At 39.2% G+C, this 26,608-nt stretch overlaps 1 protein-coding gene across 44 annotated transcripts in view; it reads left to right on the top strand.

The window, feature by feature from the left end:
- Nucleotides 1-26,608, top strand: part of Ank2 (ankyrin 2, brain) — a 578,741-nt gene that overhangs the window by 443,512 nt on the left and 108,621 nt on the right. For 39 of the 44 annotated variants that reach the window (XM_006500891.3, NM_001327938.1, XM_006500893.3 and 36 more), the window contains 6 exons: nucleotides 3,963-4,148; nucleotides 4,587-4,610; nucleotides 8,556-8,654; nucleotides 10,013-10,111; nucleotides 17,991-18,089; nucleotides 24,523-24,720. In XM_006500891.3, the coding sequence (XP_006500954.1) occupies nucleotides 3,963-4,148; nucleotides 4,587-4,610; nucleotides 8,556-8,654; nucleotides 10,013-10,111; nucleotides 17,991-18,089; nucleotides 24,523-24,720 (705 nt within the window). The remainder of the gene's footprint in view (nucleotides 1-3,962; nucleotides 4,149-4,586; nucleotides 4,611-8,555; nucleotides 8,655-10,012; nucleotides 10,112-17,990; nucleotides 18,090-24,522; nucleotides 24,721-26,608) is intronic. The other 5 variants (XM_030252362.1, XM_030252369.1, XM_011239995.1 and 2 more) reach the window with 1 other exon arrangement.

Below are 26,608 nucleotides of genomic sequence, written 5' to 3'. Positions count from 1 at the left end.
TCATTTTAGATTCATTATCATGCATTACTATTTCCATTATCATTAAGCCTGGAGTTGTGGATGAAACATGCTTCTCATTTTGTAGACCAGGTCAGCCTTGAATTTGTGGTTCTCATGGGATTACTGGAGCATTTAGGACCTGTCTTGATTTTGGGATCTTTATAACATCCTAAATTTAGATTCCAACAAATGATCCCCATTCCTTTCTGTCAATATTTTATCTTAAGATACAATGCAATTTCTTCAAAGAACAATTTCTAGCCATTAAAAATTATAGCTATTTGTGTTAGTGTAATTTTCTAAGGATTCTATCACAACAGTGTTATTTATAACAAAATACAAATCGTGACATAAGTGTGTGATCATGGTTATGGCAATCATTGAATAGAATTTTTGGCCGTAGTTCAATTTCTGAGGATTCAGCACATCTGGACATATGTAGGAGTCAGAGGGGAAGGGACCTAGAGCATCTCTCTCCTTTTCACTGCACACCTCCCTCAGAAGCAGAAATGCCTTTTTGTTTCTCATCTTGTGGCCCACAACCAAACGTGATTTATACCCAAAAGCCATCTTGGTATTTCCTAATATCCAGCATATCTTCCTTTCAGACAATTAAATCTTTAGGCAAACTGAACACAAAGTCCCTTCCATACTGTGCTGGACAGAAAAGTCAGGGAAATGTATTAAATTGAATTCTAATTCTTTGTGTAGGAGGGTAACTTTTATGGACCTATTCACTATCACTTTCTGACAGTTTACTCTCATCATAGAGGAAGTCACTATCAATGCTAACTAAGTTATGTGTTAAGTTACATCATGTATGCTTTGATTATAGCTAGAAAACACAACTGCCCATTGTGACGCGCTTTTGTGTTCACAGTAACACAGACACAGATTATGCACCTGCAATATGAATATCTGTTTTTCTTTTTTATAACCTAGAGCCTTTGTGTCCCTTGAGACACTAATTTTGTCTGTGAGTAGACTGTGAATATCTTAAAGTAATGCTCAGAAAACAAATGACGGTGTCTCCAAGATTCATCCCAACATAAGGGAATCCATCTGTTTCCTTTTTCCTTGAAGGCTGAATTGTTGATTAGATGAAACCTTCACTTCAGCATCCTCTCACCCACCCTGGAGACTTCGGGTGGGTAGTGTGGGTTTTCGGTGAGCTCAGGTCATGACACTCTCAGCAGATGGGCGACTTTCTTGGTTTAGTTGATCATAGCAGCATTGCAGTGTGACTCCAGACATAGTCCTTAGTGATCACTGCATCAGCAGAGGTCATGGTATATGGTAGGCTGCAGAAGCTTCAAGCCTCTGTTTGAATGTTTGAAATCCTAATATGACACTTGCAAAGGAATCAAAAGGGAGTGGGGTAGAGTCTAGCTGTCACAAGGATGTCTTATGTCTCATTTTTAAAAGTATCACTGAATAACTAAAGTCACCTTACAATGATTAGAAATTTATAAATTTAATATAATGAACACCATGGTTGCTGAGGGTCACACAGACAAACCCATGCACTCTTCCTCTCAACAATACCACCCTGTAACAAATAATGCTATTGCAGGGATGCTCTAACCCTCTGTCGTGAAATATCTTCAATTTCATTGAAGTAAGTGTGACAGGCAGAAGGAACACGTCTGTGTTAGTGAGTAGCAATGGTGTGTAAAAGTTGGTTACCAACCAGACACTATACCCACTTTAAAGAAACAGATAATTATGTAATCCTTCCACATGGCATTGTAATACACACACACACACACACACACACACACACACACACACACAAAGAAATGCTTCGTTTTAAATTTTCTTATAAATAGGGTTAGTAAATAAAGGATTCAATCAAAGCTGCCCAACTTAGCTGGGTTTCTTTTCCCAGAGTTCATTGAGGTATCGTTATCAAATCATTACTCATAGTTAGCCTTCTTCCCTGAAATACAAATCAGAATGAATTCCACATTGTTGGAATCCTGTTTTTAGTCCTCCAAAGGGGGTTTCCTGTTCAGTCAGCACCATTTTTTATAGGTCTCTTTTCCCTTCCTTCCTCCTGAGTTCTGCCAAAATTTAAGGCTACAATCTTTTTACTGGGGTTCCACTCTGTGGACTGTGTCTCTAAGGAAACACAAAACAGAACAAAAATAAAGTCCGCATGACATTAATGCAGACTGCAGTAGAGTGCTAGGGGAAATAAATCCAAATATGTAAATGATGATGACTGTGCCCTTCATTCACAAAGTACTCAGCTCATGACACACCTGTACACCACAGTGCTTGCTCTTCTTTATCTTAAGACACTACACTCTACCCCTCCACTCTGTGAGGGAGTGTGCTGTATTTAAAATTCAAATCGACTGAAATGAACTAGCAGCATATTCCTGCTGCATATATGTTCATACTGCCCACCTATTACTATCATTCATGCTGCAAATATGGTTCGTGCCGCATATGATAACACTTAAAAATTATTTTCCACAATCACTCATGGAAGGAGTTACAGAGACAAACTTTGGAGCTGAGACAAAAGGATGGACCATCAAGAGACTGCCATATCCAGGGATCCATCCCATAATTAGCCTCCAAACGATGACACCATTGCATACACTAGCAAGCGTTTGTTGCAAGGACCGTGATATAGCTGTCTCTTGTGAGACTATGCCGGGGCCTAGCAAACACAGAAGTGGATGCTAACAGTCATCTATTGGATGGATCACAGGGCCCCCAATGGAGGAGCTAGAGAAAGTATACAAGGAGCTAAAGAGATCTGCAACCCTGTAGGTGCAACATTATGAACTAACCAGTACCCCGGAGCTCTTGACTCTAGCTGCATATGTATCAAAAGATGGCCTAGTCGCCCATCACTGGAAAGAGAGGCCCACTGGACAGGCAAACTTTATATGCCCCAGTACAGGGGAACGCCAGGACCAAAAAATGGGAATGGGTGGGTAGGGGAGTGGGGGGGGAGGGTGTGGGAGACTTTTGGGATAGCATTGGAAATGTTATTGAGGAAAATACGTAATAAAAAAAGGTGAAAAAATTATTTTCCCTTAAAAATCTCACTGTTATCACTTAAATGATTCATACTGGAAACACACTGAGTAGACAGATTTGAGTTAATTACTCCTAACCCCAACCCTGGAATGACATCTTCAAGGGTACATGCTCCTTTCCTCGTTCCTGCTGTATGAATGGAACCTCTAGCATTTGCTTACACAGTTCAGAGAACTGATGAGGGATAAATTTGTCATCCTTTCCAGGAGCTAAGCACTTGCTTCTGAAGACTCAAAAAAAAATGACTTTGCAAATTTTGTAGCATGGTTTTCTATCTCATCCTGGAGACCATTCTAACTTTGTTTTGTTTGTCATGTGTTGGGATCTTTTTTTTTAATTGACAATTGTGAAGTTTGGGTTTTAAATGCTATATGACATATGCAACATTATACTGAAATCATCAGTCTAAAATCTATGTGGTTGCAAAGTTGATGGCTGCTCTAAATTTACCAAACAGCTTTAGGTCACATTCACATTACATCTCTGACATCCCAACATAAATTATTTGAGTTACTCCCTCCACAGCAGTTATCCGCTTCCCTGAGACAATGCAGAAACACTGTTCACTGCACACTCATCTTTCCATACAGAGCATCATTTTCACTCCTGGTTGGATTTCCTTTCCATTCTTTCTCATTACATAAGTAGACATAACTAAGCGCTTGTTCTAATTTTTATTTTCTTCTTACAAACACACATTTGACCCACTCCTTCTGCAATATGACCACATCCCATAATCAGCAGGATTTGTTATGATGCAGATGGTGTGGAGTGTAAAGAATAGAAATCAGGACCAGGATCTGATGAAGCTACCGGCGAATGGCAGTCCACTTCTGCTTCTGCTCTTCACAGTGAAACTCTGTCCTGCTGGCCAGTCTCACTCATTCACATACGTTATATTCCAGGACGGCTTTACTCCTCTGGCTGTGGCACTCCAACAGGGACACAACCAGGCGGTGGCCATCCTCTTGGAGAATGACACCAAAGGAAAGGTGAGGCTACCAGCCCTGCACATTGCTGCTCGGAAAGATGACACCAAGTCCGCCGCCCTCCTGCTTCAGAATGATCACAACGCTGATGTACAATCCAAGGTAAGAGCCTTAGTATCTGTGGAGAGTTCAGCTCTGACTGCAACATCTCCTGGGCAATGTCCAAGGAACAGTCACTGCTGATAATACGGCCCTCTGGTCAGGAAAACATAGAAGTCATTTCCACGTGAATTTGGATAGAAGGGGACTATCTGTCAGGAGACAGGAACAACAACAACAAAAAAAAAATTAAAAAAATTAAGGCTAGATGGTTTTCTTTAGAAGACAGGATTCCATCTTTGAGATAGTTGGCTCAGCATTCTGTTTATACCATTAATTATAGAGAGAGTCAGAAAGAATGACTGTTGTGTAATGGAGTTGCCACTTCTCACTCTGTCTCGTTATAATAGAATACGCAGTTGCAGTGAGCAGATCTGCTGTTCCCTTTAATTCTGCATTGTGTAACATCTTCCCTCTTTTCCCCACAAAACAATGCTTCAGATGATGGTGAACAGGACAACAGAGGTACAGTATTGCCATTATACCAACATTTCCCTTTTTTAAATTTATTGTTAGTTTTTGCCCAGTTAGAATAAAAGCTCACTAATTCATACTAATGATTAAAGTTCTACTAGTGGGAAACTGTTTAGAAAAACAATCCTGTAATTAAGTAAGAACGATAATTTAAATGTATTTGATACAGCATCTATTTGAAGCATTATTAAACCAACTATTGACATAGTTTATGAGTCCAGCATGAAACAAAACACTACCATTGTAAATGTTTTAGTGAGTGAGCCTTATTCTGAAACTTTTGCAAGGAGATGATTTTTTTTTCTCTTAATGAAAATGTACAGATTAGACTTTAGGGAAGTAAAAACTCGGGAGGCTTGTTTTCTGTTCTTTAGTTGCAGATGTCCTTGTTTTCCTTACAGTTCTTTTTTCTTTACCACATTGTTTATAATCAATAATGGATCTGCGGATCATGAGCAAAGCAATTGCTTTTTCCCCTGTAAATCTTAAAATGCACGCCGTTAAATAATTCCCCTCATATCAGTTAGATAATTAGAGAAAAGAACACTAAGTTTATAAGTTGCAGTGTGTGTTTTCTCCCTTTTGTCACACATAAGCATTATTCAAAGTGTGTATAAAAGTTAATCTACGCTCAAGGGTATGAAGGGTGCCTTTGGTTCTGTTGGTGGGGAAGTTGTAAAGATTTGAGTATTCCTTGAGCCTTCAGAGAAAGCGACATATTTCTCAAGTCTTTATTAACACATTCATCTACTGGGAGGCAATCTACTTGAGTTATTTGCACTGCTTCTTTTGTTCTTTTTGGGTGCCTTACATTAGGGGTGGGGGAACTTTAACTCAGCTGCTCAGGACTGGAATCATACCAATCCATCTCAATTACTAATTTTAGTTAACTTTAGTTTCTCAGGTATTTCTTGGGGATTATCTTTATATATTGTAGAGGGTGCAAACCAACATAGAGCTGAACAATAATTATCAGTCGAGGGCATTATTATCATTAAGGCCATTGAGAAAACTTAACTAATTAACTATAAATGCTAAAATAATATTATTGTATTTTAATAATTGGGAAATCATTTTCCATCAACCAATATAATATTTTGAAATTAAACTGTAACTTCAATAATTATTATGTGACAAAACTCCTCCAGGGGAGAAGACGTAGCACACATGTTTACTCACCCCAGACAGGGAGCCCACAACACAGCGAAGTCCACATACCACCACATTCCAACTTGGTGAACCATTGAGTTTTATTGGGAGTTACTTACAACAACATAGGTGAGGTGTTATTTACAGGAGTAGAAATTATTCAAAGACAGCTGCATCACCAAAGCCCATTCCAGCATGGGTAAAAACTTACAAAACCTGGAGCCCACCACATAGCCTGAAGGCAGCTCAATCACTTTCCAAGTGATTCTGGTCCATACCTCTTTCAGCCATCAGGTGCCTTTGGCTTCTTCCAGGCAGGTTGGCTGCTCCTCCTCCTCCTCCTTTTCTCCCCCCCCTCTCCTCCTCCTCCTCCTCCTCCTCTTCCTCCTCCTCTTCTCCTCTTCTTCTCCTCTTCCTCTTCCTTTTCTTCCTTTCTCCTCTTCTTCGTCTTCTTCCTTTTTAATTATTAATTTTTAATTAATTATTTTATTTATTTATGTCCCAAATGTTGCCCCTCTATTGGGTTGCCTTGTCCATCCTTGGTATGAAGGCCTTTGAGTCTTGTTTATATGTTGTCTCTTGGAGGCCTGATCTTTTCTGTAGAGGGGAACTCCATCTAGGACTCCAGGTCTCCCCTCCAAGAGTTCTTCAGGCTCCCTCCCCCTTGCCTCTGAGAGGGTGCTCCCCCATCCCTCTTCCCTAGAGCATTTAGTCTCTACAGGATTAGGCCATCCTCTCCCCCTGAGAGGGACTCAGCTTTTATTGCTTACTCTGGCAGTGAGGGGTCAAGAAGATCTAGTCAGTTTCAGGGACTTCCTGAAAGTATTTTGTGTTGCTTATCTTCCTACTCTTAAGGAGCTCCCCTACCAGTTGAAATGTTTCAATCTCCGAGGAAACAGCTACAACAATAATAGACATCTATTCAGACTATATCTGGGTGACAGAAAATATCAAGATAAAAATAGAAAAGAAGGTTTGACATTTTATAAAATAATTATGGGTTGTATAATGATTTTCCCATTAGTTTTGACATGAATACATCACCTACATGCCGAGTAAAATAATCTAGATCATGTTTGTGGGGACTGCATTCACAGTTATTATTCTTATTTCTACATGTTGCTTCTGCACAGTTAAAATTTCCTTACAACTAATGTTACTGAAGGCATAGGCAGTCTTCTGTTATGTAAGCTATCTAAATGTTTAGCTTAATATTTGAAAACAGTATCACCAAATTCTGTACACAAAGTTGATAAAATCTGGTGTGACTTATTGAATATTCTTAGAAGCAATAAAGTGCATGTTAAAATCTATTTCAGAGTTAAAGAAGAATAGGAAATGATCTGCAGATTGTGGGATGTTAGCCAGGGAATGTTGTTTGTTTCTTCATTTTTTAAATAGTGAAAAGTGTAGAGTAAGAAAAATTATCATCTCTTTGGGCATTTCAATAAGAAAAGAACTGATATATATCTATCATGAAGAACAGCCACAATATCTAATTACATCTTCATTAGAAAAAGAAGTGATTTCTTCATTTGATTTTCAGAATTTGTTTTTGAAAAATAAAATATATCTCTACTCATATCATTCCTTCAATGTGATGATTTTAATTATATTTTAGTGAAGATTATATTTAATTTATATCCAAAATTGTATTGAACTGAACCATTTTTTTATTTCATTTTCATATTGATTGCAAGCATTTTTTAAGAAATTGAAAATAGATTCTTGTTTCATATAACACATCCCAACCACAGCTTCCCCTTTCCCCACTCCTCTCTGCCCTATCCCTCTCAGATCCCTCAGTTCCCCTCTGTTTATCTACAGAAAAGATCAGGCTTCCAAGAGACAACATATAAACATGATAAAGCAAGATTCAAAAGCCCTCATACCAAGGCTGGACAAGGCAACCAATAGGAGGAAAAGTTGTTTAATATGGGCTTTTAAATTCTCTTTCACTATAAATCATAATCTGCCTAAGCAGTAATGAAAGGGGTAGAAAATCAGTGTGTGGATGCCATAGAATGAACTGGACATTTTTCTTCCTAAGAAATTTCAAGACTCCTGTAAAGAAAATGCCAACCAATGCTTTAAAAAAAAAAAAGAAAAAAAGATCAATGGGTTTGGAAGATGCTTTAGTGGGTAAAAGCATTGTGAGAACTCCTAGTTGCAGTTTCCTGAACCCATGTGAAAAAACTGGATGTGTCCATATGCAATCCTGTAACCTAGTGCAAAGATGGCAGAAATGGAAGATCACTCATGCTTACTGGCTGTCAGCTAACTTCAGATTTTTGTGAAAGACCCTGCCTCAAGAGAAAAAGGTCAAACAGCTTAGAACAGAAGGCCTAGCTCACCTCCTCAAGCACACAGAAATATGCATAAACCCTATCCTACCCACTCCACGCCTGAAACTATAAAACAAAACCACAGGAAAATGCTGTTTTTTTTTTAATCCTTGATTAAAACATTTATTAATAGCTGCTAATCCTGTGTTTGAAAGTTTATTTGGTTTCATCATAGTCTGTTTTTCCCTAATAAGCTAAACATATTCAGGAAACAGTTTTGCATAGATAATTAGCCTCATAAATTAAAAATGAATTTGCTGGTAAGTATAGAGTATTTCTTTCTTTTAACACTAAACTATAGAGTTGTATTGAAATGTTTATTACATGGGTTTTGTTGCTCATGTGCTCGGCAGGCAGTTACCCTGTAATTTTTCTGGTTAATCAGCGATAGCTTTCCGTAGTGTGAGACATGCCCCTACCCACCTTTTCTCTCTTTCCCTAGAGTGGCTTCACTCCTTTGCACATAGCTGCACACTATGGGAATGTAAATGTGGCAACTCTTCTTCTAAACCGGGGAGCTGCTGTGGACTTCACCGCCAGGGTACGTGCTATCAGTTACTTGTGCATTTTAGGGAAGTAAATACAATGGCTTCTAATAAGACTTTATATTTGACCCTATTCTTCCATTCCAAAGATTCTGAAGGTTTCTCTGTGTCAATCATGTGATGTTATCAAAACCCAATAAATTAAACATAAGAATCTGGGAGATGTAGAGATGGTTGAGGCATGCGTTTACTGCTTTTCCAGAGGCCAAGAGTTCGATTCCCACCCATGTTAAGCTGCTTACATCTTCAATTCCAGCTCCACTGGACCCAAAGCCCACTTTGGATCTCTGAGGGCAGGACACTCAAACACATAGAAAATAAAAATAAAATACAAATGTGTCAGTAGTCAAGGAGGCTAATTTTGACTGTCATATTATAAAACAATGCAAATCAAACCAAACCATGAATTATCAGCTTTGAGTCAATGGATGACAGTGTTAGAATATTAAGCACAAAGTATATAGGGACAAGTGGATACACAATTGCATGAGATTCTTTTTCAACTCATGGTTTATGAGTTGAAATTTTACTCTCGTGTCTTTCTAAATACACAGGAAGATAGCACATGGAATTGGGCATTTAATGGTCTAATTCTGTTAGAAAATTCATTTACATAACAGTATAAAATTCATATATTGGATGGTATTTATTTTGGTTCAGTTGGTAAAATATTTAAATGATGACATCTGATATCTCATAAGACAAATATGTTTTATGTATACTGTTGTAGTCCTTGGAAGTCTTCTGCACAAGCCATGAATGGTGGCATATTTCTGTAACCCTAGGAATATGTAGGGTCAGGCAGGAGAACTTCTAGCCTAAAGCCAGCACAGGTTATACAGTGAGTTTTAGGCTAGCCTAAGCTATATAGTGAAATCCTGTTTGCAAAAAGATTCTTTCGTTCTGAATTTATGTTGTGCTATATTCCAGTTGTTTCTCTCAATGAATTTTTCTGAAAAGGTTTTTAAAGAATAATTACCAGTAAATATTAACAAATTTTACTCTATTTTTAAGTGTATAAAACATTGAGATTTCAATCTCTACGGTACATTAGAGACATTTTCCTGGGCTCTGGTTCTACTATACGGATGTTCTCCTTCTGTGTCTTAATTGTGGCTTTATAGTCAATGTGTATATTGTAGTTTTTGACTACAGACATTTTTGTTCAACTTTTTCCCAACATTTAGCATTCATGGTTTATGGAGTTATTTGTTCCTTATGATCAAGCCTAATGAACCCCAGATATTATGGGTCAAGTTACCATGCAGATTACAACCCCCTTATACTCTTTGCTAGAGAGCCCTGCCCTGCTCTGCCATGTTCAACTGCTCTGTTTGGTCTTTCCGTGGAATAGAATGGAATCACTCCTCTGCACGTGGCTTCCAAACGAGGAAATACCAACATGGTGAAGCTTCTACTGGATCGAGGTGGTCAGATTGATGCCAAAACTAGGGTGAGTGTCTCTGCGCCTTGACTTTCCCATCATTCTCAAGCCCTGCAGCCTCTCACGCCCCACTTGGAATTACATCTCAGCAAACACAAGCAGTGTGTTTTCAAGGGAGCTGGTCCAGAGTATGATTTCAATCTCATAAAACACTTAAAGTTTCCAACTAGTAAGATGAAATTAATGTTTGCTCATCAACGTCTAGAGGAGCTGACCACTAGCCCCTTAGTGGGATAGTTTTTCTTGTTCAGTTTCTGGGAAGAAAAATCAAAGATGGCACTCATTTGGCTCTCCTCTGGGTAGTTATCAAGAAGGCAAATTGACTGGTACATTCAAGCTGTGGCTTTTGCATAAAGTGCTTTCGTGCATATTGACATATTTTATGCATTCCACTGTTGAGCCCATTGGTCATTTTCTTCAGTAGTTGTGCTACTGTCATTGGAGCATGAGATTTGCTGTTGTGCGGACAGAAGGACAGCAGACAATCGGCAAGGTTTACCTTAGTCTCAGTAGACGTTGGGTCCTTCGTTCATTTCCAACCTCTGAAGTAAAATGACATCCTAACACCTCAAACAGACACATGGTGAATAAACTAATATTTAATATTAAATCGGGCAGCTGAAGGCAAGCTGATTTCAAATCCTACCTGTGCCACTCATGAAGCTAGATAGTCTTGACATTTTTTTGACCCTGAAATGTAGGTAATAGTATTCCCAAACATCAGAAGGCTGTGTGAGGATTAACTCCTAGCTGTGTTATTTTCCTTAATAAAGTGGAGATGTACTTCAGGTAGTTCAAGGCATGCCTACTTTGCATAAAGCCCTGGATTAGATGTCCAGCACTGTATAAACTGAGTGTGGTAGCACACACCTATAACACACTTATAATGCCAATATTCAGAAGGATTAGGCAGAGGATTGGAAGTTTAATTTTACTCTTGGCTAGAATGAGCTACATGCTTATCAAAAAGGAAGAAAGAAAGAAAGAGAGAGAGAGAGAGAGAGAGAGAGAGAGAGAGAGAGAGAGAGAGAAAGAAAGAAAGAAAGAAAGAAAGAAAGAAAGAAAGAAAGAAAGAAAGAGAGAGAGAGAGGGGGGGAAGGAAGGAAGGAAGGGAGAAAGAAAGAAAGAAAGAAAGAAAGAAAGAAAGAAAGAAAGAAAGAAAGAAAGAAAGAAAGAGAGAGGAGAAAACGTGATTAATCTACTACTTAGCTAATCATATACGTATTATAATGTGCTGATATTATATGCAGTTTTTGCTTAGGTACACTACACACACATAAATTTTTAACATCAGCTTTCTTAAATAGAGTTGGCTAATATGAGAATTCACAAAAATTTCAAGTATTTTTGAAATACAAAATTGAGTCAGGCCTAGTGCTTTACACCTGTGGTGTCAGTATGATGATATATACGTGTAGACCTAGAACTCAGTCAGAGAAGAGCAGGAAAATATCAAGATTATCGTTCAGAAGTCAGCCTGGACTGCAGAGTGAGTCTGAGGCCAGCCTGGGCTATGTAGAGAGACCCCGTCTCAACAGCAAACAAAAGAAGCAAGCTCCCAAGTACTACTTCACTTTAGATATTCTCTTTATATGAGAGGGAAACTGCACCCATGAAATCTAAAAACATGGTCACCGAAACGAGACCTTTGTAACAACAGCATCACTTGACATGCCAGCCCAGATGGGGTGAGTTTTAAAGGGTCTCATATAGAGATGACACATACAGACAAATGGCGGCTCCTGAGAGAGGGACAATCAGTCTTCCCCAGACACAAGCTCCTGATACATTATCTAATCCTAAGAGGTCAGTCCTCAAGGCATGTGCATGTGAGCTACTCTAAAGGGATTCAGTCCTCTGTGTGTGTGTGTGTGTGTGTGTGTGTGTGTGTGTGTGTGTGTGTGACAACAATAAAAAAGAAAAGGTCATGAGAAGGTCCGAGGAGTGGCCACAGGAGGAGTTGAAGTGGGGAAAGCCATGGGTGAAAATTCAGCAGGTATTTATGAAATTGGACCGCCAGACAGCATACACCAGCTGATATGAGGCCCCAACACACATACAGTAGAGGACTTCTGGGTCTGTGTTCATTCAGAGATGACGTACCTAACCCTCAAGAGACTGGAGGCCCCTGGGAGTTTAGAGGTCAGGTGGGGGTGGGGGCTTCACATGGAGCAGTTGAAGGGTGAATGGGGGGAAGGGAATGGTATATGGAGTATAAAAAAATGAATTAAAAATAAAATAAAATTTAAAAGGAAAAAAGGAAATTCTTAAAAAAGTTTTAATTTAAAAAGTGTTTTAAAATCTCCGTAAAAAGAAAGAAACCACTCAACCAAATAAGCAAGCCAAAGAGAAAAGAAAACAAAAGCACACCCCAAAACCAAAACAAACAACAAACTAAGAAACACAATCCCTCCCCAAAACAATACAAACAAACAAAACCAAAACCCTCCTAAATTATGTGACGAGCAAGGTCTTCTGAAGACCACCATTGCTAGAGCATGTATTTGCTCTAGACGTTTTTGCATTCTGGAACTTCATATTCTCACAGCCCCAACAATATGGGTCAAAGCCAGCTCATTCATCCGATCTTGAAGCTGCCAATTGTTCAGCTTCTACAAGCTATACCTAGACAACAAATTCTGTTTGTGCATTACCTCACAAAAGGTCCCCAGGGAGACAGAAAAGAAAAAGAAAATCAAACAATCAAACAAACAAACAACTCTTCATTTCTCTTAAGACTGGTCCAGTGTAGCAGTGTCATGCTCTATGGGAGTTTGGGAGTTGTTTGTTTTCTCTGTCCAGAGTGTGGTTCCCCGTCCTTGCTTGGGTGCTTTGCCTGGTTCCAACCTTTAGCTTGTCACCACAGCCCTTCTGTTGATGTGTGGTGGATTGCAGCGTGGGTGCAGTCTGACAATTTGAGATGCTCCGGTTTTGTCTACTCCCAACTTCTGGCATTGCTGTCATTATTCTTACCTTAGGCCACCCGCAGTTTTAGACCTTAGTGCATTGTTTTATAAGTATTGGCTGGTGTCTTACAGAGATTCACTCTCTGTTAAATCTATTCTGTAGTAGGTACTCACTGGGGAACAGTTGATTTTGTTTTTGTTTGTCATTATAGTACTTCCTTAGTTCTTCAGAGATGTTCTTGTTTTCATGCTTCACACACACTGGATATACAATTATGAAGTCTAACACCAATAGCATGGTATTTCCATAAAAAATCAAAGCTTACTCAGAAATAAAGAGACATGAACTCTTATGCTTGTCTTGCCTATAACTGATTCTTCTTAGGAAAGTTATCAAGTGGAATTACTGGGAAGGGAATTTGGAACCTCATTTTATACTCTGTAGACTTTGGATAGTGCAAATACATTGATTTTAGAATTTAGTCAAGAATTAAGAAGACGTAAGTTCTGCTTAGAGTGTGGACCAACTGTTCTCTTAGCAGTTTCTGAGTTCCTACTTGCGCCTTGAGTTCAGGAGACCTAACACTGAACATGCCAGGTTAGGTCTCTATATTTCCAGAGCAAGTTATGGACTGGTGGCATTACTCAGTAAGAGAGTTCTTGCCATGACTAATATATGTGAGGCTACACTTGGTGCCCAGTACTATGGAAGGGGAGGAGGAAAAAGCAGGCGTGGGAAAGAGATAGAAAAACACATACAGACACACACACAGACATACAGACACAGACACACACACATGCACACAGACACACACACACACATCACAGATGAACACGGAGAGTGAGGAAGATAGAGAAACAGAGACAGAGACAGACAGAGACAGAGAGAGACAGTGAGTCAGAGACAGACAGAGACAGAGACAGGGGCTGACCACTGGTCTCAAGGGATTCTCTATGCTGGTGAATATTTAGTAATAGGTTGTTAAAGAAAAACAACAAAACAAGGTAAAATGAAATGGCTTGTTTTGTAGGCTTTTCCCTTGCTGACTTCTATGGAATAAATATTCTGTCCATTATCCACTGAGAGGTACTAACATTGTGTCCCCAGAAGCAGAATTAGCATGGGATATAAAAGTGATATTTTTGTATTTTCTGTGAGCTAGCTTCATTCAGCACATGTGGGACAGTGTACAGTGTTGAGTGGTGGTAAGCTTTCACCCCACGAGCTAAGCATTCCTCATGTGTAAGTAACAGTGGTTTACAAAATTGTTAGAGGGTTGTACCCTGGTCACAGCTAAAAGGGTCACGCCCCTCTTTCCAAATCTGAACAGTGACCTGTGATTGAGAGGCCTATTCTGGAACTACAATATCATTAAGTATTAATATTATTAAGTATTCTACAATACTTGACTACCAGGATAATGGAAGATAACGGGATTGAGTTTTCTTTCTGGTCTCTTAAAGTATATTTGAAATAGAATATGCTTCTTTTTTTGACTCTCATTATAAAAGGGTTTTTAATACACATAATTTAAAATTCCTAATTATCATAATTTTAAGTTAAGTCTGGCAGTCAAATTATCCACAAATAATCAGAATAAAGTGTCTTCCATCTAGAATCCTCTCTCATCTACTCATCCCTTTTCACATGCTTGGGTTTTTCATTATGGGGAGAAAAGGAAAATTTTAGAGATTATGTTTGAATAAAAAATAACCCCCCCCCTGGTTCCTCCCCACCATCACTACTGTTTTGAGCCATTGAGGCATTTGGCATCTTGGAAGACTCATTATTGACAGTCTTCAGTGTGAAACTCTGAGACATTTAAACCAGAATCCTTTGTTAATGTCTAAAACTCCATACTTTGTTAAACTATAAATTTTATAGCTAGTTAAAATGAGACTATTAATTTGGGTTTTATTAAGGTCATTCATTATTCTTTTCTGTTTTGAAACTTATTCATTATTTAAATATGGAGCTACCCCATAGGGGGATTCTATTTAAAATATATTTCAATGCCAACAATAAGAGTACACAAAAACACTAAAGGATATTGAAGAAAACACATCAGAAAACTGGGACCTCTCTTCTTATTGGAAGTGATAATCAGAGGAGAGGTAATAGTTACAATTGTCCTGTGTGTATGATGCTCTATGTACTTTCCTAAGTATATTAGAAATATTATCTTCCCAACAACTTACAAAAGATATATTATTTTCTTAAGAAATATGAAGGCCGAAATTCGAGAAACAAGATTGCTAAAAGAAAGAAACAGCTCTTGGAACAATTATGTAACATGAGCTAGGACACACTGCATTTTATAACAATGATCTGATTTCAGCATCCATTACTGGAAAAAGCACAGTCAGAGGGTGAGGACAGGAAAAGATAAGGGAAGAAAGGATTATACAAAGCAAGTCGGAGCTACCAGCTAGATAGGTGATTCTCCTCTAGTGTTAACTGAGCTGCCTTTGCCAAATCATTCACAGCAGAAGTGTGTGTGTGTGTGTGTGCGTGCGTGCATGCATGCGTGCGTGTGTGTGTGTGTGTGTGTGTGTGTGTGTGTGATTTTATTGAGGAAAAAAGTATGCATGATGAAGGTACCTTGGGGGTACACTCAAGTTTAATAAGGTAATTAAATCTATTTATGGGGGCTGGTTAAAGTGCTCCTTCAGTAAAGTACTTGCTACAATACCCAAAGTCCTGAGTTTGATTGCCAGAACCCGTATGACAGAGTCAGGTATGGTAGAAAATTATAATCCCAGTTCTGGGGAGGTAGGGAAAGGTTGAGTCCCTGGGATTCTGGCCAGCAGGCCCAGCTTAGTTCATGAGCTTTGGGTCAAGCAAGAGACCTAGTCTCAAAACCAAGCTGGATGGCTTCTGACCTTTAGTCTTCATACAGACACGTATGCATGGCCACACACACACAAAGCACACATGTACTCTCACACAGAGAACCAAAAAGAGTTTTATGGCATCGTGGGTAGCATATTAGGCAGGCTCATTGACCAGTGCAATGTTCTGTGGGCCAAGAACATTGCAGTTGGAGGCCTGACAGGTGGGAGTAGGAGAAGCTTCTGCAACCTGAAGAAATAGTGTCTAGAGATGCCACTTGACATAGTCAGCCAAAGCCCTCAGTTAGGATTGGAAGATTCTTTAGCTTCCCTCCGTGTCCCCTTGCCTATCCCCTGGGTCAAACCCAACCAACAGCCCGAGGGTGTGGTAGGTCCTGTAGAGAGGTAACCTGGGACAGTGAGTCTGGAGATCAGACTGGAAAGATCTAGCCTAGGAATGCAGAATGTGGCTGCTTGGCAGGAGTCTGACATTGGCCAAGGACAAGGAAATGGGCTTCAGGCAGGAATCTGACATTGGCCATGATAGGGAAGGAAGCTAGGGCAGGAATATGACATTCGGGCATGATAAGGAAGTAAGTTATCCTTATCAAGAATGCAACTTTAAGCTAGAACAGGGAAGTAGGTTAAGGCAGGAATCTTAATCTTAGGGTGGAACAAAAGAAGTAGGCTTCAGGCAAGATTTTGTGATTGGACTGGGAGGTGCTCTCAAATATTTTGGTCATTATGATAAGCCCTTTTAAACCACTGTCGGCAGTAATCAAGGAAGCTTGCTTACTGCCTTGTTAGTTCCTTATTGTACTGCTTGCCCTAAATATTTGCATGTAATTAAAATGGTATAAAAAGCAGATTGGGAAAATTCAATTGGCCGTCAGTCTCAGAGTTGACTGGGATCATGCTACACAAGAGAGAGAGAGAGAGAGAGAGAGAGAGAGAGAGAGAGAGAGAGAGAGAGAAAGAATGTGGCCACCCCCAGGAACTGTTGTTCTTACAAGGAAGATAGAGATTGGCAGGATGACTTTAGGAACAGACATGAAAGACTGACCATCAGAGTTTTAGACAAGTCAAAGCTGAAACCTTCTTGACTATTCCTTTTCAATGTACTTGTTTGGTATCCCTCTTGGATGTTTCTGTCCTTGGACAATCTTCATTGCTTTCCTAAACTGTCACTTTAGCAGGCTGGTTTAATCATGCTGGGTTCCTTTCTCTTTCACCCTTTCCTGGTAGTCTCTAAAGTGATTTTGCCTGATAGTTTTCATTTTCCACCCACTCTTCCTTTAGCCCCTGCTACCCTGGGTCCCTCCAGGTCAGATAAAAAAATGCAGAGGGCATCCAGAGGGTTATCAAGAGCCAGAAGTTACCCCTGAAAGTATTTAGCTAAGAAGGTATATAAACAAAACATAGTCCAGTTTGAGATATATTAGTTGACCATTTTAATTTCATTTGTTAATAATAGATTTCATGTCTGAAAGAGTTCTGTAACTTTTTTGTTAAAAGTTTCAAATCTTAAAAGATTATAAAAATATATCAGGGCACCCCAAAACACTTTTGGAAAATTTAACATAGTAGTTACAGTTTAATGGAGAATATTGATGGACAAATTAGAGCAAGAAGAATTTTTAAATCAAAGCGATACAACCCAAATTAAATGGTATAATAGTGCAATCTCCAGCTATGGTTCCATGTGAGTAGCATATTAGAATCCCACAAATGCTGTGCTCCGTGCCTTTCATCTCCCAGAGTATGCAGATCCTTGACCAGAAGTCAGCCTGTTCTAATGCAACCCACCTGTGTTAGAACATAGGGGGAGGGGCACTGTTTTCACTAATTCTGTATGTCATGACCTTTTACTGTCTCTAAAAGAAGTTTTACTTTTCTCTGTCTCTGTCTCTGTGTCTGTCTGTCTGTCTGTCTGTCTCTCTCTGTCTGTCTCTCTCGATATATCTGTGTGTCTCTGTCTCTGTTAAATAAGTAACCTTTTATGTTGTTGTTGTTGTCTTTATCAGGTCATTAGGATCAAATTTCAGAGCCTCTCTCTTGTCAGTAGTAGTAGACACAATCTTGTTTTTCATTTGTTCATTTGCTTTTGAAGAAGTGTGAACTCAGGCTTAATTTCTTCCCTGTCTCGTCAGGACGGGCTGACACCACTTCACTGTGCTGCGCGGAGTGGGCATGATCAAGTGGTGGAGCTGCTGTTGGAACGGAAGGCTCCCTTGCTGGCGAGGACCAAGGTGAGTCACTGTGAGTGGGATGGCATTCAAGGACATGGAAGGTACTTTCGGTAGTTTCTCTCCTTAAAACTGAAGCACCAGTCAATTTTTTTTTTACTTATTCAAAGTAGTAGGGATAAGAAATACATACCAAACTTGCCAAATTATTAAAATGAGCAAGTACAAGCATCAGGATGTGCCAAATGCATACCACTATGTTCCTCCTGATTTGTAGCCTACTGTTACTGTAGATGAAAATTCAATAAACCATATACATAAAACAAGAATATTAAATATGATAATATGAGACTCTTACATTGCATGAGTTAAGCTATTTTTATGATGTTCTAAGATAGCTATATAGTACATATGGAATTATCTGTCAAGGTAATTAAGGTACCCTTAATGTCAGAGGACAAAGCTTTGACCTTCTTTAGCCCTTTTATCTTGGATAACACTAATTAGAAAAATGCTTAATACTAGAGTTAGTTGGCAACATTAGGGATTAATAAATATAATAGGAAGAGCATACCTTTAGATTAGCTACCTATCAAGAACTATAAAGCAAATATTCTGTTCCTTATAGCAGAACACAGTAAGCTTCTTTTTTTTTTTTTTTTGCTTCATTTTATTAATTTGCTCAATAAAGAAAACCCATTTCCAAGAGAATAAAAGTCATACTGTAAATTAATTGCTTGGAAGCTTTTATTATCAATATTTGTAAATTACATTTTATTATTACATGTTTTCTCCAATATCTATCAGAAAATACCATGAAGCATAAATCGACACCAACCACCCAAAATAATTTAATGGGAAATGAAATAATTTTTAGTTTTTTAAATATAATAAAAAACTTGACAATGTAAACCTATTACATTTGCTTCTGGTTTCTGCCTTTCTCCACCCCTTAATAATTCTAATATCCACTGATGCTAGCAATAAGGCAAGGTGAAGAAAGCAAGACAGTGGCTACACATGAATCATCTCTGCTACACACGTACACGTATACACACACACACACACACACACACACACACACACACACGATATATGCATGCAGTATTCACAGTATTCCAATGATAATGGAAATAATTCAGATAACCAATGTAGGCAACCAACTCTACTATTAAGTAATTATTCTAATTAGTATTACCCTAAAGAAAAGGATTAAACAAGCTCAAAGCTTTAATCTTCTAGTGTTAATGATATTATCTTGACAGATAATTCTGTACATGTATATTATACATTTATGTATATATATATATGTTTATTACACATCATATGTTATTTTATATACAAATATTAGAGATAGATAGATAGATGGATAGATAGATAGATAGATAGATAGATAGATAGATAGATAGATAGATAATTAGGTTTTTTGAGACAGGGTTTCTGTGTATAGTCCAGGAACTCATTCTGTAGACCAGGCTGGCCTTGAACTCAGCCTGCCTCTGCCTCCCAAGTGCTAGAATTAAAGGCATGTGTCACCACACACCGCTCAATTTATATTTTAAGTAACAATTTCATTGCTATAAGCAAGCCAGAGCATACACTTAACATAGAGAGAATGCAGTCATTCTCTGGAAGATGTGTTGTACCAGTTATTTAACCAACCAACCAACCAACCAACCAACAACAAAACTGACTACATACAATACATAAAGTGAAATAAGTTATGTGCATTGTTTTTATTATCATTCTATAATGCGAATGTTGCAAAATATATTTTAAAATATGCAACATTTTAGACTTATTTATGCAGAGATAATTGTCAAAAGTTTGTTGAAGAAATGAACTGCTATTTAAATCAAAACAAAATCTCAGTTCAGCATGTTACACCCAAATTTTTAAAATTCATTAAAAAAACTGAGGTATGCATGATTTTCCAAGGCCTTTCCAAATAATCCTGTCTACAGTTTACCTATAATTGACGCATAATCAGCAGCAATATGAATTACCTTAATGTTATTTTTAAAATGACCTGCCTGTCTAATCAGGAATCATACAAGTCTAAGAGTCCAGCATAGCATAGTGTTGACCCCATGGCTATATCCCTTTATCTAGCCATCATGGATAGAGACCCTCCACTCCCACATCCATCCATCAAGGATGGAGAAGATGCAATGTGCTAGACACTGTTCTGGCTACCAAGGAACCAGCAGGATGAGTGCTAGTCAGAAGGGATCTTTAAGATGCTTAGAATCTTCAGGGCAGGAGAGACAGGAGTAGATCAGAAAGAAGCAGAGTTCTATGAGGTTTAAAGGGCTCTGGGGAAGATGAAAGGATTAGGTTGGAGTAGTACTAAGCTGCTAGTGTGTGTGTGTGTGTGTGTGTGTGTGTGTGTGTGTGTGTGTGTGTGTGTGTAACAGTGTCCTCCCTCTCTCTATCAAGGCTCTTAGTTTTGAGTCACCCCGCCTTCTTCCTTGAAGCAGCTTCCACGTGTTAGAAAGTTTTAGCTCTCAGCAAAACGAGTCTTCTCTCATCCACGAAGAATTCTCCATGCCCTGACTAATGCCTCCGTAATCCCCATGCCTAACCTCACATTCTCCAACCCCCCCTTTTATGACTCTCTTTAAACCCCCAATCCCAGTCAGAATCAGTTTCCACCCATACCCTAGCCCCTTCTTTCTGCACAGCCCAAGTTCCTTTCTGCCACTCCTCTGAATGTCCATACTCACTCCCTATGGCCTCTGCTCACTAAGTCTGTGTCACATCCCTGCATCCAAGTGCGGCAGTTGCGATAGGGTTGCTTCCAGACTCGTGTGATCACTAAACTTAACCTAATGTGTCTGACAAACCACACTGCGATTCTGTAATGATACGCCTTGCTCCCTGCTACCTAAGCCACTTTTTCTTTAAATCGCTGAGACATCTGTTTTCCCCTTCATACAACGCTGAGAAAAACTGAAGCAAGCAGGAGGCGATCCACAAACTCCTACTTGCACGGCTCTCTTGGTTCCGTGAATCACAGAAGCCCATGGAGCCCGTGTTCTATTTCCACATCACCCGGCCCAGCCTCCCACGCCTCCCTTTCCTAAACGCTTCCCTTATTCGCCTTCTAGGACCTGATACTTCTTTGGATTCCTTCTGCATCAATAGCATCTGCTTCCTTGTCTCTGTGACTACATCCTCTTTTTCTCTGTATGTTAGCAATTCCAGAGGCCACGCTCTGTCCTTGCTGTCTCTCTCCACTCACTTGCTCTGATGTTTCCTGCGGCTCATTTTAAGCTGCGCCTTTGTACCACTGGCACACACGTGCATATTCCTAGAATTCTATCTTCATGGCAGCTCCCCGTGACTGCTTGGATATTTACCGGGCAGCTCCAATTAAATGAAAAAGCAAGCTCATGATATTTTGCCCACTCCTAAACATAACCTCTCTGAATCTTGTATCTTCATTCATGGGTGTCTCATTCTTTCAGTTCCTCATACAGAATACCCTCATATCAGGCTGGGTTCTTTTTTCTCTCACTCTGCATTCTGTCACCCTTTAGTTCCATATGTATCTTTAAACCCAAAGCCTCATAGCCACCATACATCCCCCATGAATCACTGCGGGAGGCTCCCGACTGCCTTCTGTTCCTTCTGCAACCCAGCTGTTCTGAACACATTGCACACACCCAACACAATCCTGTTACCTCAGCCCGTCTAACAATCTCTGTTCCCTCTTATGAAGTCTCTCACTCCTCTCCTTAAGACATACTCCTTCACTACCTTAAGACATACTCATCTCCTTACTGTCTGTTGAGGTCTGACATGTGTGGCTCCAACCCAGAGGGCTTATCTTTGTTTATCTTCTGTCTGATACACTCTTTTTGCCAAAATCATCATGTATAGTAGTTTGGGATGGCATTTGTTGTCTCTTAGAGATGGTATAACACACCTCCATGCCATTCTGGCATGCATGGTCTCCATTGAGAAGTCAGGTGTTATTCTGATGAGTCTGTCTCTATGAGACTTGGTCTTTTTCTCACAAAGCGTTTAGTAGTCTTTCTTTGTTCCGAACATTTGGTGCCTTGGCTATTTTATATCACGGGGAGTTTCTTTTCTTGTCCTGTCTGTTTGGTGTTCTGTCTGCTTCTTGTACCTTGGTAAGCATATCTTTCCTTAGACTGGAGAATTTTTTTCTATGGTCTTATTAAAAATATTTTCTGTTCCTTTGACCTGGATTTCTTCTTATTTTTCTATGCCTATTATTTACAGATTTGGTTTTTTCATAGTGTCCCAGATTTACTGGATTTTTTTTTTTTGATTTAACATCTTCTTAGACTGAGCTATTCATTTCTTCTTCTTTGTCTTCAAGATCTGAAATTCTCTCTCCCATGTCTTATAATCCCTGGCGGGGTTTACCTCTGAGGATTTTGTTTGATATCCTAAGTTTTCTTATTTCCACTTTTATTCCAATTTGAGTTTTCTTTAGTGATTATATTTCTACTTTTATGTCTTGAGATGCTTTCAGTATTTCATTTAAATGTTTGTGTTTTCATTGTCTTTATTAAGGCATTCATTCATATTCTAAGGTCTCTGGATATATTCATAGTTGTTATTTTGAAGTCCTTGTCTTGTGTTTCACCCAAATTACATCTCTTGGGGGGGGGGAGTCTCTTGCTATATAGGGTTTCTGCCTTCTGGAGGATGTATATTGTCTTGGCAGTAAATGTTTGGTTTTGCATTGGGACCTAGGCATCTGGTGTAATGATGTTTGAAGGATTTCACAGTGTGAATATATGGCCTTGTGTTTGTTGGCTGGATGTTCTGTTCAGTGGTTTCTGTTGTAAATTCTGGATCCTCGGCAAATGTGATATCTGTGGGGTCCCTGGTAAAGACTGTTTTTGTGGGTCTGTGAGTGACACAAAGGAGCAGGGATGGGGACGAAGGAAAGGCTGAGAGGGGCTGCAGGAAAATGTTAGGTGATGTGGGTCTGCACCAAGAAACAGCATCTCCTGGGGTGATAGGTAGGGTCTGAGGAGGGTGTTTTGCAGGCAGGCTGATGCAGTACTAACAGTAGTGCTGAAGAGACCTGAAATGGAGGACAGGAAGAAGATGGAGGACGTAGTGATCAGTTTGACATATAACCTTCAAGTGGATTAAACAACATCAGCAAATGATGGGACTTTCTGATGAGCACTCTACACATTGTCCAAACCTTGTCACTTGCCACGTTTGTTTTATCTGAGCTTTGACATTATTTTCCCCACCAATATGAACTACCTGCTCTTCTTTTCAAATTCTGTTTAATGAATTTCTAAGTATCAAAACAATGATTCCTAAAGCAATTCATTTCAGAAACAAACACTATTTCCCTTGAAATCATCCACCCACAGACAGCCACAATTAAGATTTCCATACATTGGTTGTGGCTGTGTCTCACTCTTGAAGTCACCTTTCTTGTTGACAATATTGGCCCGTTGGCCTTTCCTGTCATATTACATACACATGGTTCCCACTTCTTCGTGCTGATAGTTATTTGATTGATCATGGTTGCCAAAATAGTTATTTGATCAACAAATTGTATTTGATTGTACCTGTGTGGTTATTAAGCACAAACAATAGTATAGTCTCTTGAATGAAAATGTTCTTCGAATTTTTCCTAATTATGTAATGATCCCTTGATGTTTATTTACCTAGCTTTTTAGAATGAGGCGGGCAAATGGCTCAGCAGAGTAAAAAGCATTTGCCAAGCAAGCTCCCCAGAACCCACGTAAAGGTGGAAGAGAAGAACCAGCTCCACAAAGTAATGAGTTGTTTTTACTTAGACTGATTAGCAAGCATGGCTTACTCCGGTCTCTTAAAGGTTTACTATTGACTGCCTTTATAACCCAGGCCAAAGCTGGTTGAGATTATTAATTATCACAAATCTAGACTATCTTCAGATTTGACAGCCAGGAGGTCCTTGCCATAGGTTTGCCTTGGCTTCGTGCCTGTCTAGCATGTACCTGTCTTTTCCTTCCTACTTTAAAGTAAGTCTTGGACTATTATTGGATCTCAGAATTTTCCCTAAGCCTAAAGCTAAGATAGGGTAAACTTTTTCCTACTGCTTTGACACATGCACACTTTCTCTCCTTCACCAACCCTCTCCTCTGTTTATATGTAAAGAAACGCAGGCAGAAAGACAATTGAATGTACACTGCTATATATAGTATTAGATATAAATGATCTATGCATGAGCACTCTGTCTAATACTGTTCTTATAATTTATAAAATCCAGCTGAATATTATGAAAACATGCAATATCTTTTGCTGAAGAATATTATGATCATAAAATTAAACACATGCTTCCCTTCCCTCCTTTATCTAGGATAATCTGTTCTACATTCAGATATTCAGAGAGAGTGATTTCTCCTGCCTCCAGCTGTGTTTCAGATCAAGACTGACCTTGTCAGGTCTCCAAACATGAGAGTCATAAAAACGAATCACCGAGTTGGTTGTTCTTTGTTTCAATGTGCAGAATGGGCTGTCCCCGCTTCACATGGCTGCGCAGGGGGACCACGTGGAATGTGTGAAGCACCTGCTCCAATACAAGGCGCCTGTCGATGACGTCACCCTGGATTACCTGACGGCTCTTCATGTTGCTGCACACTGTGGGCACTACCGTGTAACCAAACTCCTGCTGGACAAGAGAGCCAACCCGAACGCAAGAGCCCTGGTAAACCTGGCCCAATCCACGTTCACCCAATGTAGCAAAACCACATTGCTTGGCCAACGGCACCTACACCAATGCAAGAGTATGGATTTATGGTTAATAACTGCCAAGCTTTTCCCTCCTTTAAACCACTAGCCAAATTGATGCCTCATAGCTTCCTAAGTGGTAGTGAGCACGGGCAGATGTAGGAGAACACCAGATTATTATTTCTCAAACCAGTGAGCTGTAAAACAGTATGAAACTCTGGGATCATGAGTGTTTTAAAGAAAGTAGATGCTAAAAAAATAAGAAATAGCTGGGTGTGGTGGAACATGCCTTTAATCTAGTACTCAGGAGGCAGAGGCAGGTGGATCTCTGAGTTCAACGCTAACCTGTGCTACAGAATAAATGCAAGGCCAACGGTAGACAGAAAAAAAAAACTGTCAAGGGGGGGAACAAAAAACAAACAAACTAAAAAACAAACATCCCAAGACAACCAAGTTAGTTCTAGGTACTTCTGAATGTTAGATAGAGTTAGGATACAGGTATAAAAAGTTTTGATATTTATTAATCTTTTAAAGAAAAAAAAGATTGTAAGACAGTGAATGTATTTGACTCTCTGAGGCAGTCCATGATATGAGTTGGTAGAGAGTTCACCCGGACATTTTCTGTGTGGTCTGACTACCCAGCTGTGCTCTGGGAGGTGCACTGCTTCACAAAGCACTTTAAAGCCTTCCAGGAAGCTGCTGGAAAGAAACAGTAGGAGGCCGTACCCAGAGCAGCTTTGTGTCGCCCTCAGTCTTCTATGGAATAAATCTTTCTTGCTTCACTTATAGCCTAACTAACTATTACATTAGGCAGGCACTAATTTACGCCAGTTGTTTTCTAATCTCACTCTAAGAGCACGTCGTTTTGTTTTCTTGTATGTTTACACGGTTTATGTCAATTAAAATTCCCCTCAAACAGTTTTGAGAGTCTCTTGTTAAAATGATTAAATATTGGGCTAAGGTAGCAGGTGAAGATGAAGGACATTTGCCTCACAAGTACAAAACCCTAGGTCTGCTCTCAAGCAGCACGTAGACCACGATGACACACGTCTATAGTCTTACCATTCAGGAAGTAGACGCGGGAGATCAAAAGTTCAGAATCATTCTTGGCTACATAGGAAATTCGAGGCCAGGCAGGGATAAATCAAATCACCCAGATTCAAAAGTCGGTCAAACATTTGATCTATAAACAAACTATTAAATCTATTAAATTATCAATTGAGCATATTGACTGATTTGAAAAACTTCAGTGAAATTTTTGCTTATTACTTATTGATTACTTAGAAAGTGATTGTACTCCAGGGTCATGTTCAAATATGTGAAGACATTGATTTTTTTATCATACGTAGAAAATACCTTTTATGTGATGAAAACTTTTTCTTTATTCATCACTAATATTTATTTACTATGTGATAAATACTTTTTAAGTGATGAAGAAGCTTCCAGATTATCTCAGGTGATTAGTTGTACGTATCTCTGGCTTATGACATAATTTATAAACAGGAGAAGTGACTCAATAATTATGTTGATTGCTCCACTGCAAACAATACAAAGTCACCAGCGTGAGTGAGACCATATGTTTTCCTGAGAACTGTTAACATATAAAAATATCAACTGATACTCTGTCCCCACTGGGACATTTAAAACTGTTAATTAGCAAGATAGTTATCAGCTTGTAAAAGATCATTATTCAATTTAAAAGATAACAGATAGAATACATAACAGCTTAGCATGGGGCTAGGCAAATTTTTATGTGATTTCTCCAATTCCGAAATAACCTAGTTTTACAAAGCTCCAGGTACCTTGCAGAAGCCCGACTTTGCTTTAGCTCTCAGAGGTGTCGTCTGGTGGCCATCCCAGAAATT

This window comes from Mus musculus, chromosome 3 (assembly GCF_000001635.26).
Source record: "Mus musculus strain C57BL/6J chromosome 3, GRCm38.p6 C57BL/6J".
Taxonomy (NCBI): domain Eukaryota; kingdom Metazoa; phylum Chordata; class Mammalia; order Rodentia; family Muridae; genus Mus; species Mus musculus.
The sequence above is the reverse complement of the archived record's forward strand: the minus strand, read 5'-3'. Positions and strand labels throughout refer to the sequence as shown.